The 13,768-nt window shown below is 44.7% G+C and overlaps 1 protein-coding gene across 1 annotated transcript in view; it reads right to left on the bottom strand.

Moving 5' to 3' along the window:
* The window catches only part of Tmtc1 (transmembrane O-mannosyltransferase targeting cadherins 1), a 204,997-nt gene that overhangs the window by 164,423 nt on the left and 26,806 nt on the right, over positions 1-13,768 (bottom strand). The window contains exons 4-5 of the mRNA XM_087903940.1: positions 12,050-12,226; positions 10,351-10,554 (exon numbers count right to left, since the gene is read on the bottom strand). Of these exons, the coding sequence (XP_087760066.1) occupies positions 10,351-10,554; positions 12,050-12,226 (381 nt within the window). The remainder of the gene's footprint in view (positions 1-10,350; positions 10,555-12,049; positions 12,227-13,768) is intronic.

The raw sequence follows: 13,768 nt of genomic DNA, 5'->3' as shown, positions 1-13,768 counted from the left end.
AGTCTGGGGCTTTAAATAATGTGATCCATTCTCTGCTGGCTCCAACTGTGGAATAGACTGGGCATCTTCAGATAAGGAGCAGGTGACATGCCATCAACAATAATCACACTAGTGATTCTCCTGAAAAGCTATAGAAATCAGATATTGCAACACTTACTGCTAGAAAATGAGAAATCTCCTTTGAGTCACTTTTGTGTGACTCTGGGTTCCATGAACCACTGAGCCTGCTGTGACAGGCTACCACTCCATGTGAGCCAGGAAGAAAATTCCAGAGAGATTTTTGAAAAATATTGTATCCATGGGGCCTTCAGGACAGCAAACTATTTTCCTTATGTGACCATTAAACTGCTTCAACCTTGAGTTCTAAAAACCAGACTCCAACACAAAGAGTCAGTCAGCTTTGTTTGGCCACAGAAAGCTCCCAGCAGGTAGCGGCTGCCATTGGACATTGGCCCCTGTCAATACTGGACCACAGAGCCCCTGATCAATCAAGCCAGAAAAAAGACACCCGCTCTCTTCTCTGTCACTTAGGGAAGTAATTATCCATCCCAGTATAAAATACAGCTGCCCAGGCAAAACGGACATAAGAAGAAATAAGCATTTTAAGCAGAAACAAGGAATTATGAGCTAAGTATGCTGAATGAATAACAGGAAGGGGTTAGCAGCCTGTAGGGTTCTGGTGACCATGCTCTTTGGAAGACAGCCATGAGAGTTTAACTCAATGAAAAGGTGGAGATAAAAGACATTCTGGTCCTGTCATAGTTCCTGTTGCTGGGAGCAACAATCTGACAAAAAGTAGCATAGGGAAAGGAAGGGACCATTGGGTTAACAATCCCAGTACATCACTGAAAGGAAGTCAAGGTAGGGACAAGAAGCAGCTACATCCACAGTCCAAAGCAGTGGGAAATGAATGCACTCACACTGCCTGCTAACTGACTGCATCTACCTTTCTCCTATCTCATATAGTTTAGGGCTCCCTGACTAGGGAACGGTGCCACCCAGGGTGAGCTAGACTTTTTTACATCAATTAATAATCAAGTCAGTCCCCGACAGACATGCTGAGAGGCCAATTTGATCTAGGCAACTCCTCAATGAAGGCTCTCTTCTCAGGTGATTCTAGGTTGTGACAAGGTGATTTTTAAAACCAACTACTGGCCCCGGGCAGTCTTTAATCCCAGCATTTGGCAGGCAGAGGCAGGAGGATCTCTGTGAGTTCAAGGCCAGCCATGGTCGGCAAGAGCTAGTTCCAGGACAGCTAGGGCTGTTACACAGAGAAACCCTGTTTACCACTGCCATCTCTTACTGAGGACCAGGGAAAAATCTTCTTCCAAGGGTCCTGTCAACTTCTCTTAAATATGAACATTCCAAGAAAAAAAAAACATTTTATAGTTTGGGGAAGGAAAATCACTTAATCTTGATGCCAACCTAGGCTAAATAGTGAGTTTAAGGTTAGCCTTAGCTATATAGTAAGGCCCTATCTCAACAAGCAAAAGATGCTTTAATATAACTTATATATATATATATAATATAACTTATATATGTATATATATATGACATAACTTTAGAAGAAAATATTAAGCTTTCACAACTATACAAAATTTAGTCATGGTTTCAGAAAGTCTAGAACTATCAAACAATCTGAAAACTAAAAGACTTAGCGCTCATGTTCTCCGAGAGAGAAATCTAGTTCAGACAAGCCCACACAGCACGCTGTTCAGCCCTAATTGGGTCAAGGTGTCTGAGTGTCACCCCAACTTCCTCCAGCGGAGCTCCACTACCTCTGTCCTGAGTGCCCAGGCTGAGCTTTCAGCCTGGAGGGACCACACTGCCTCCCTGTTCACTACCTCACCACAACAGACTCAGCTGGAGCCAGACTTACCAGGTTGCCAAGGTGACCTTTTCGGTGTACTGATTCTACCCTTGTGTTTCCCACCCACAAGGAAACGACCCCTTTATCTGCATGACTTCCTACCTCTTTGGAAGCTAGTCCAGTCTGGGTCAACTACTTTTTTTTTTTTTTTTTTTTTTTTTTTTTTTTTTTTTTACTGAGAATGAATCAGGACATAGTAATCACAACTCATCTTCTATATAAAATTAAACTGAGAGGGAATTAGAATGAGTGCAGAACGTGATATTCAAATAACAATTATCAGTCTTTTAAGAAGGGAGAGTTAGCAAGACTGTTCAGCGAGCAAGGGAGCTTGCTGCCAAGCTTGATGTCAAGAGTTCAATCTCCAAAACCCACATGGTGGAAGAGGAAAAGAGTCTTCCACAAGCTGTAGTCTGGCCTCACATGAGTGGGTGCCATGGTGTGCACCTCACATACATGCACACAAGATAAAAAGCGAGTTGAATAAATGCACTAAAAGAGTGAAACTATATATTTAAGTGTGGAATCAAATGAGACACCAGGAAGTCTAGAAACACAAGAGTAAGCAAGTATACACATTGACCTAAACGTCACTGTCTCCAGAAACCAGGCTCAATATAAGAATTCACGTGAATCCTTTCTGCAAACGATCCTTAAGACCTTTGGATACTGTGAGTATATAATAAATGGGCATTATTCCGATATATCAGTGATCTGACTGACGCTTTAAGGACAACTAGGAGGGCTGGAGGCAGTGTATTTAATCTTCAGAAGTTAATCTCTTTAATGTTGACGTTTCCCGTCAATGCATTTGACCTAAGTTTCAAAGACTCAGGCAGTGCACGAGTCTAGAATAGAAAAGGAAATGAGGGGGGAAAATGATAAATTGAACATAGCAGAAAGACATCCTCACATCTGCTCCAACGCTCTGGGGAGCCACTGTGGAACTCACTTCCAGAGCAGCCTCTAGCTTCAGTTTCCCTATCACAGTGAGCCGAGGGTGGTAATTAAACAGCAGAGGAAAACTGACCCCGGGGCTTCCGGAGAGATCCGTGAAAGCAGATCCAAGAGGAAATGCCAAACCACACATCCCAGCCCACCCCACCCACCCGGAATCTTTTCAATGATTAAAAAAAAAAATCAAGGTAGAACACAGAACACACATGGTAGAGAGAGACAACTCCTACAAGATATACTCCACCCTCCACATGTGGACTAGGGTGCACACTCATACACAAATAACTAAGGAAATGAAAAACTGGCACGAAACCAGGTGTGGTGTCTCACACTTGTAACGACAACACTTTTGCTCAGGTGTCTGGCAAAAAGACTGAGTTTGAAGCCGATCTGGTCTACACAGTGAGATTCTGTGTCCAAAATGAATGAAGGGATGGATGGATGAGTTGGAGGGAAGAAAGGGAAGAGGAGAGGAGGGGAGGAGGGGAAAGTGAGGAAGAGAAAAAGAGGGAGGGAGGGAAAGTAGGGAAGGGAAGGAGAGAGGGAGCGAAGGAAGATCGGACCAAGATCCAGAGGTCAGCAACTGGCCCCAGAGACACACTGCACACGGAAGCCAGCAGGAAAGTACGGACAACTTCTGCTTTCTTTATCTGCAGCTCCAGGAAGATCTGGAAGTAGTGAATTCTTCCAAGAACAAAAGGCAAAACAAAACAAAATCCAAGCACTCATCATGGTCCACATTGTTCTTGACTTTCATAAACAATTCGGGTAATGTAATAAGGAGTGCTCGCATTCAAAACATTCTGTTCCGAGCCACCCGTGTAGCCACACTTCAGTACCTGTCCTTCACAGCTGCAGAGAACGGAGCAGACAGCTGACTGGGGAAACCCGAGCCTCTCCTGACTCTGTCCAAGCAAGAGCAAAGTCTCTCATCATTGCATATGGTAGATACTCATTCCTCTCCGAAGCTATATTACATCACAAAGAGAACTCACTTGGAACCAAATACAAAGAATGAAAAAATCTATTATAAGATTTAACTGTCAGTGACAACTCAATCCACACCACTTAAGAACCAAAATACCAGTTATTTACTATAACATATCCAGGGCATGCTGATCTCTAACACAAAACACACAATTAGTCCTCTCTTCTACAGAGCTCTGGCTGACTGTTTTAATTTTTTCAATTATGCTATATTAATTGCCTTTATCCCCTAAAAATCAATACTTACATTCCTTTAAACACTTTAGTAATAGTTATACAGGCTAGATCATTAAAGGCAAATCTGCAGTGCTGGGTCTTTCGGGGAATCAGTAGCTTGGGGTGATTTCAGAATCAATATGCACCCCCACCTTATAGAGGCAAGACAGACTGTGGTTTGAGCAATAGGAATAACATGAAAAATTTATAAATCCATACCATGAAGCACATTTTCCTGAGGTTATTAGGTCATCCATTTAAAAACACTCATATCAAATCTTTGTTACTGGGTTTCCATCCTGATTTGTTTGTTAAAGTAACATTTTATTAAGTCATAACTCTAAATGTATCAGCATTTTTAATTAAGCCTGTGACCCCATCACTCAGGAAGCTGAGGCAAGAGGATCAGGAGTTGAAGGCTAGCTTTGGCTACATTTTACTTTAAGTCAGCAGTCTCAGCAGCTAAGAATAACAGGAATGTTTGAAACTCTATGGAGGACAGCTCCCATCAGTTAATAAAACACAGTCACAGACTGTCTACTCCCCTGTTAAACATGGCCAACTTCCCACCACTACTTTGAGAATGCTTGCCTTTCGTATCCTATTTCCTCCTAGCATATTGTAAGCTCATAAAAAGAAAGTTGCCAAACACTATAAATAAGTCAAACCAAGACTAAACAACATCTCTTTATAAATACAGCAAAGAAAATGATGGTCATGAACAGAAAAGGGGCTCCAAACATTCCCTTCATACCAGTCTCAACATAAAACAACGCATGCGATCTTAACACTTGTGAGAACCACAACTAGAAATCCCTCTAAACTCACATGAACTCATTTGCTCCTGACTTTACTCCAGGGGGCAAGTAGCAGGAGTAAGCAGATCTGAAGACAGCTGCAGCTACGCACACGCCTGGGAGACCAGACACTCAGAGCCTGGCACACCGCTCTGAGAGACCACCACTTACCTCGCGGGCTTTGGTAAAGATTACAACTCCAAGCTGCACTTAACACCTGTCACGTGAATGTTAGGCACACACGGTATTGATCATGACAAAATCGTGATCTCATCAATTACTCCCCAATATAAGAGAATTCTTAAATCATTTGCATTTCCACAAACCAACCTTCAACACGCTTCATGAAATTTTGGTTCCTTTCAAGCTGCGTGTGGCTTTAAGATTCGGCCACATGGATGGTATTATGCAATACATGTTACCTGATCGAAACACACGCCAGGCAACTGTGGAAGCAACACACTAAAATCCCAAAGAAATGTCTGAAACCACAATAACTTATGACCTGGCACATTATACATCCCGAGTGTTCATATTGTTACAATGAACTGCTTTTTATTACATTCATTCCACGGGCTACACTACAAAAGGAAAAGAAGGGGGGAAAGCCAGCTAGATGACAAAGGAATTGGCTAAAAGAGCAAACAGCAGCAACACCCCAAGGTTTCTCTCCAAGCTCAGCAGCAGGAGAGAGAGTGCTGGTTGGTGGCCTTGAAGTCAGAGCTGCCGTGCTCCGAACCACAGAAGCCAGACGTTGGATGCTCCAGATGGTGTCTGTTGAGCTGCTGGAAAAGCAGACAACCTGAGACCTCTTCCAAGAGCCCGTTGTGATGGCGACAGGTCTGAGTGCCAACCAGAAATGCCTGCACCCGGGTGGCTCTCCTCCAACATATGTCCCTGTGTCTCGTCCTCTTGGAACCAGACGCCCAGCTTGATGGCTCTATGTTGAGAAGGGAAGGAACTGATCAGCCTGTGACTGACACTCATCGGGGACACAGAAAAGCAGGAGCCAATCGGGGCGCAGCAGAGTGAAGCGGGGGCTGCCAGACCCTCCAAATGCACCGACTGCTCCCATAAATTAAAGGAGTGTTGCCTCCTGAGTATGTGATGGGTGTGGGAGAATCTTTCTGTGCTGAATCTCATAAAGCCAGCCAAGGGCCTGCTGAAGCTAACTGGTGCTGCACTGAGCTCAGCCCAAGGTGGAACAGGACACCAACCAGCTCTAGGGAAATGTGTCCAGGCACTTCCTGATGCATCATGCATGGGACCTGCTTGCCATTCCTACCCACTCTCCCTTCATGGAGAGGAAATAGCTCACCTTGGTTCTTCTTCTCCATTTACAGAAGAAAATAAATTTTCTGGTAAATTCTATATTTGAGAGAAATTACTTTGAAGTCACTAAAGACTTTAAATTCACACTGACCGCAAACACACAGTTCATGGTAAAGAAGCCTTGCACCCATGAGACCATCAGGGTATTTTTAAATAAGAGTTTTGTATTTTTTATATATTATTTTATAGGAAATTTCTTGCTGGGTGGGCATGGTGGTACATGCCTCTAATCGCAGCATTCAGAGGCTGAGGCAGGAGTGTCTTAGTCCGCTCAAGAAAATTACAGACCGCCATGCACATGGAGCCAAGCAAGAGTCCTTTACTTAAACTGGTGACTGAGGACAGGCTCTTATCACAAAGAACTCAACTTTCAACTCCAATGCCTTTTTACAACAGATCATTCCCAGCAAGGAAGGGGGTACCTTTTGATCTGTTGAGCATTTTACAAGCACTGATTTTCAGAAGAAAGGAAAAGCCTCATTAGTCTGTCACGGCCGGATCTGGAGGGGAGAGGTCGGTCAGAGAAACCTGACGTCTCTGAAACCATTTCATGAGGAATCTCAAGTTCAAGGACAGCCTAGTCTCCACTGTGAGTCTCACACTGGCCTTTGCTATAGAAGGAGAAGCTAACGCAAACAACAAAAATGTACATAGACATAAATCTTTCAGCATTTCCTTCACCATAATCTATGCAAACTTCCCAACAAATCATGCCCTTCTCCATAAGAGGACAGATGCCTGCAGTAATAACCCACTTCCCCTCTCCAAACTGGACTTTATCAGCTCGCCTGAGGCCCAAGTGCCAGAGTACAGGGCCCAGAAAAGTCCAGGTAAGGATTTCATTAAGGAGAAATCAACAAGTTGTGAAGATACTCGGGACCTATAGGACCAAGATCCGGAAAGGGTGTTAGATATAAACAGGTTTAAACCTGTTTGATAGTAAATGAATTCAGGACCAGTGGTGTCATGACCCTTGTTACCACACCTGATAGCTTGATTTCAACCCACAAGACCCTCATGGTGGAAGGAGAGAACAGACTCCCACAGGTTGCCCTGTGCTGTGGGAACTCCGTCAGCCAATAGCCTTTAAGATATGGGCCCAGTTTGGGCGTGGTCTCGTGAATTATAAATGCAGATGAAAAGCACGTGCCGGCCTCTTGGCTGCTGGATTCGGTTCCAGTTCCCAGAGCTTGCAGAGGCCTGCAGATCGCTACTCTTTCTGCGAGTTCATCTCTAGATAAATAAATCTTGCTAGTCTCCATTCTGGGCTACTATGGAACTCTTGTACACTAACACCCCTCAAATTTCTAAACTCAGCAGTGTGCACCCCCCATACAGAAATTCAATAAAATAAATACATATTTTTATATAAGTAATCTCAGTTATGCTCATTGCTTTGGCCACTGTCATTACTAACTCCATATCCTCAGCACTAAAAATAGTTCCTCACAGGCACGAGAGAAGCAGGGTGCATCACGATGAAAGAATTACTCCACTGGGGGCCAGGAAAAGGGACATGTGCAGAAGATACAGACAAGAAACCATTGTGTTCAGTGCCTGCTGCGGCCACTGGGGTCCGTCTGTGGAATCGACTGAGTATATTATACATGAAGAACAAAGACTGCCATTTCTTCTAGCACTCTCTGAGCTTCCTAACAGGAAAGGGAAGGTACGTACACTCGCCCGTGTGTGCACAGAGGCGTACCTTCCTTTTCATACAATGCATTTCACATACAGTGTTTCAGTAAATGGTTCTATCAGCCAACTGTGGTCTGTCTCCAGGGGGTGGGCGCTTGGCTCTCCATCTCCCGCCATGCTTTTTACCCATAAGACAATCACATACAAAGACAAGCCACTAAACCAACGCCTTGCAGTAGGCTTTCCTCTTGGGTTTGTATTTTCCCCTGACTTAGGAAACTTTTGGAAGCAACACTTTATATGACAATTCTTGATTCAACTTTTGTCAGCCTCATACCAAAGCTTGAGATATAGATCCTAGAAGTTAAAACGGAAAACTCCCACACAATCTCCCTTCCTGTTGCACATGACAGGTTTACCTCTCACACTGCACCCTGGTGTTCAGAGACCCACACACAGCATCGCGGTGCGGAACTATGTTGGACTCCTTTTGCTGCTGTGATCAAACATTTGGATCAAAAGAAGCTTGGGAGAAGCAATGGTTTATTTGACTTCAAGTCAGAGCCAGAAATTCAAGCAGACAATGTGGGAACTCAGAGCCTTGTGCCACCTTCGTTTTTCAGCTCAGGACCAGGAGGTAGAGAATGGTCCCACTCACACTGGGCTAGGTCCTTCTAACATCAATTAATAATTAAGACAATCAATTCCCTGCATACATATCTACAGGCCAAACTGACCAGAGCAATTCTTCAACTAAACCTTCCATCTTAGGTTGATGCTAGGCTGTATCAAGTTGGCAGTCAAACCCAGCGAGAACAAGAACCAAGAGGAAGGATGCAGGGGTCTGCCATGTAGCAGAAGAACATGGGCTGTCGGACAATCAGTTTCCGTGTTGTTGATGTTCAGTACGTATGCCATTGGTCTGGATAGCCAATCCGGCATGCTACTTTTAGGGTAACATGCAAGGGAGCTGTGGTTTAACATCCTGTCTGCAGAGCCTGAAATCTGAAAAGGATGCCGTCGTCTCTCCCAACTTTACACCCACAATCACATTTGACAAAAGTATAAGCAGTTTTCAGAACCAGTTTTAACAATAAATCTACACTCAGACACATGACATGTTGCAGGCTTCCTTTCCCAGGAGGGAAACTGATCCTTTCACACAGGCATGCTGACCAGGTCAGAGTGTGGCCGACTTCTAGAACACGGTGCTGATCTGCAGAAGCATGTGACCCAACTCTCGTCCAGTTCTCACATGAGGACACAACGATGACTAAGAACCTTTCCAATCCCAGGGTAGTAATGAAGGAGCCAGGGTCCCACAAGCTGGCCCAGGCGGGGACCTCTACTGTGGCACTGAGTGCTCACCAGGATCCTGTACTCAAAGCCTGACAAATGGCAGAGTACAGGTCTAAGTGGCCCAGCCCAGTTCCAGCCCGGCCTCCAACACAGGCTAACTTTGAACGTGGGCAAGGTTTGTGACCCTTTAAGAATCCCAGCGTTTTTCAGTCATTGACACTCCCAGACGCTGCAATAGACAGGAAGTCACAGTCAGTTGTGGAGGTTTTCCCCCTACCCAGTGAACAGCAGGTGGACGGCAGATAGCAAGTTTGTTTCAGCTTCACAGTGAACCTGCTTTATTGGTGTTCAGGAGCTAACTGTGGATTGGAATGGAGCTGACTGATTTGCTTGGGAATCTTGCAAGCCAGTTTTTAAGTCAGCCATCATTAAAGATAGAGTTAGATAAGTGTAAACAAACTGTATCAAAAGAAATGTTAGGTATCAACTCTGGGCATTTCCTAGTTAGACTTCACGGTGACACCGACGCTGCTCTTGAGATACTAAGTATCTATGTCATCTGTCTGGCGGAAAATGCAGAGGGGCTGGCACCGATTATCCTGCAGCCAGTGATGTCATACTATAGCCTGGCATCCGCGGTGGTGGGAACATTTACATGGAAATGAGCAGACATAAATCAGGTGCCCTCTTCAGAGAGCCAGTTAATAGACAGAGGATGTGAGCATGCCACCCGTGTGGGCTTTCATCTCAGGCTTTCTGCTCTGGTATCTTTCATCTCCCCTCTGTACAGTTCATCTGTGCACATACGGGCCTGCACTCCACACACGAAATTTAAAATAAAAATGCAAACAAAAGCCTAACATATTCTTCTATTTAACATCTTTTCTACTCATTACGTCATTGCTGGTTCTAGTGAAATCTTCTTTCCTTATGCTTGATTGTTGATGTCAATGCCCTCTTACGGCCCACTTATTTTTTTTTAATCTTACAAATATTTAAACAACTATTAGTCGAAGACTGCATTAAGAACTTGGAGTCAACTGCCAAAAACAGAGAAAGCTTCCATTCTCAAGATGTCCACAGTCACTCCAGACTAACTTCCCAGACCACCAGGGAAGTACCCAACCCATAGCCAAGACCTTGGGGGACAGAAGGCTGTCCCAAAGAGCTCACTCAGAACTTCAGATCTGTAGACACTGTGGGCTGCAGCACCCACCGGGCAATGCACAACACAAGAAAGGAATGTGTACCTACCTCATCAGGGACCACACTGCTCCTGGGGACACAGAGAACCCGCTGCTCTTGGGCTCTGGTGGCAGTGGTGAATGGCAGCCTCCCCAAGCGTCTCTGTGTGGGACGCGCTGCTTTCCTCTCTCACGGTGCGGGTGGGCATGCTGAGAGGAGGGCTGGGCGCTCCCTGGCTGCTGTGGGCTGTGCTGACAGATCACCCCATTGCTCCTAATAGTTCACAGAATTGAGGAAAAATCAAGTCAGACAAAATGGCAAGGCTTGTAACAAAAGAAGCAGCCTCTTGCTCCCCTAGCTGAGATTCCTAAAAGGGTGTGTTTTCAAATCTCCGAGTCTCCTGTGTCTGCTATTTGCAGCTGTCTACTTTCAAAAGCAAAATTGCACTATCCAATTTTCCTTTTCAGTTTTATTTTTACCAGCACATATTCACTGTGCATGTTGCTAGGTTTTGTGAGAATATTTGCATGTAAGTATACGATGCTTTTTAACACACGCCCCCATACCCTCTGACCCTCACTTCCCTCTCAATTTACTCCCCTTCATTCCCGAGACAGTCCCAAGTGAATCTTACATGCATGCATACTACATATATATATATATATATATATATATATATACACACACACACACACACATACATACATACATACAGCTATAGAACCCACAAATGAGAGGAAAATACATAATTGTCTTTCTGACTTAATTCACCATGTATGATGACCTCCAGATACGCCCATTTTCCTACAAATGATATGATTTCTTTCTTCCCTATGGCTGAATTCCATCGTCTATAAATTCTACATTAACTTTACAGAGTCCTCTGTTGGTGATAGGCATCCAGACCAATTCCACACCCAGCTGTTGTAACCGGTGCTACAGTAAAGATCCATATGCGTGTCTCTGTGGTATGTTGACTTGGAATTTCTCTGGTAAATATCCAGAAATGCTATAGTGGGGTTATATAATAGTTCTATCTTCGCTTATGTTAGTTAGTTAGCTAGTTAGTTTGTTTGTTTTGCTTCGCTGTTAGGCGTAACCATCATACTGTTTTCCAGTGGCTGGGTTGGTCTGCATTCCCACCAGCGGTGGGTAAGTACTCTCTCGTCTCCACAGCCTCATCAACATTTGTCATCTGTTTTCTTCATGACTACATGTGAAATGGTAAGGAACTATGGGTTTGATTAGAGAGGGAACTTCTACAGGCTTGAACTTCTGATACCCCCAGTCACACTTAGCATCACTATCCACACACAAAACAAATGGATTTTACAGTTGAGGAGGAAAGTGGGTACTCAACAAGCCTTCCCGTTAACTGAAACATTACACGGAAGAGCAGAGACTGGCTCCCACCAACCTCCTAAAGCTCCTTAGGTCACACAACTCGAGCAAGCAGACAGGGTCCACTTTCAGGGAGCTTGCTCACGGGTAACAGCCGTCAGAACTTGGGGATTCAAAACAAGCTGCTAACACTTACCAGATCATAATATGATTTTCTTTGTGAATCAGGGTTCCCCCAACAGGACACAACCAAAGCAAACCAGGAGGGCAGACTGGCAGTTCATACAGCTTCTTCCCATTCCAGATGTGACTGACTGTCTTAGAAACCACAAGCCAGAAACCCCCTTCCTCCTTCAAGCTACGATAGTCAGGTTCACCGCAACAAGAAAAGGAGCCAAGATGGCAGCGAAGGCTGGAAATGACTTACAACTTATCCTGCTTGTGGGACGGGGAGAAGAGGTCGTAAACCAAGCACACGCCAAACACAGTCACGCCGGTCTCCTTCACCAGCATGGCACAGGTCCCCAGGAACAAACTGAGCAGCAGGAAGAAGGGAGAAGCCGTCGGGGGGAAGCTCTGCTCTGCACAGCCCTGATCCAGACTTCTGCAAAGAAAGTCGGGCATTTCCTTACCAACACATGGAATACCATGGGACAGTACCTGCCAGCCATGCATCTAGTGCAAAACAAGGCAGGGAGCGGATTCACCATGCAATTATCCAGAACTGTTAAGATGGTGGGGCCGGAGAGATGGCTCAATGACTAAGAGCTCCTGCTCTGTTAAAGGGAGTTTAGGTCCCAGAACCCACATCCATCAGCTCAGAACCCCAGTAATTGCAGTTCCAGGAGATCCTATGCCTTCTTTGGGCCTCCTTAGGAACACACACAAATGTGCACGGACACACACACACACACACACACACACACACACACACACGGATATATTTAGTAGATAGTAAGATGTTTAAGTGAATATGTTTCAAGCAAATAACACACACTCCTAACAAGTATGCATTGACCGAGAAGTCAAATTCCCTGGTACAAACCACGAATGTGCAGTTAGCAAACAGAGTACAAAAGCACGGAAATGGGAGAATTAGTATGGTAGCTAAGTGCTGTGGGATAACGCTCTTGAACATTGTAAACATTTGTCACTCATATTGGGTTAATAAAACTCTGATTGACCAGTAGCCAGGCAGGAAATATAGGCGGGGTGACCAGACTAGGAGAATTCTGGGAAAAGGCAAGGCAGAGATGCAGTCACTAGCCATATGCAGAGGAAGCAAGATGAGAATGCCTTACTGAGACCGTGTCCTTGGGGTGACTATACTCCGCTCTGGACCTGTTATTGCCTTGCTCTATCTCCTGTCTGCCATGGGGTTTAAGTATTCACTTCTGCAAGCTCTTACATTCTGTTTGGATACAAGGGGCCAACCAACCATGACTAAAACTTTGAGCCAAAATAAATAATTCTGCCTTTAGGCTGTTCTCTCTGATATCTGGACCACAGGTATGCAAAAGTAACTCTTATGCAAGAGGAAGAAGGGAAATTGTTGCTAATTCAATGCCACTGGTTTAGAACAGTATTCTTAAAAGTGAATCACTGGGCTTCGTAAGTTACAGGTCATCAAATTGATCCAAAGGTCAAGTTTACAAATTCCCAGCCAGCATTGCTCTATGAGGTCAGTTTGTATAGTTGACCTGGCATTTTTAGGGAGACGTCTCGAGTGCTCTGTCCCAACTCACATTTTCCTAACTCATTCTTTGCTGAATGTGGATGTCACAAGTCAGTTAAAAATGACTTCGCTTTGGGGATAAAGGCGCAATGCAATAGAAAGAGGTTCCCTGTATGTTGACCAAAGGATTCTAAAGTCTAAAACTACAGCTAAGAAACAATACTTCCTGGTCAACCTTGTTGTGTGATTTGTGAGTGGCTGCTGTAAGAATAACAGAAAGAGGCCAAGCAGGAACAAAATGAGGATCAATTAAACAAAGCAAAGGCAAACTGAACGGAGCACTGTAAACTCTCCAGCTATTTCTGTTCACAGCTAAAGTTTCACTCTCGGCCAGGATCAACAAGCAAAAGGATCCAGAGCCTGGATTCTCGGCGTGGGTGCGGCGGTCTCCCAGCGTGGGGGCGGCAGTCT

Source organism: Myodes glareolus, chromosome 3, assembly GCF_982192425.1.
Source record: "Myodes glareolus chromosome 3, mMyoGla1.1, whole genome shotgun sequence".
Lineage (NCBI taxonomy): Eukaryota > Metazoa > Chordata > Mammalia > Rodentia > Cricetidae > Myodes > Myodes glareolus.
Note: the sequence above shows the minus strand (reverse complement) of the source record. Positions and strands in the feature narration are given on the sequence as shown.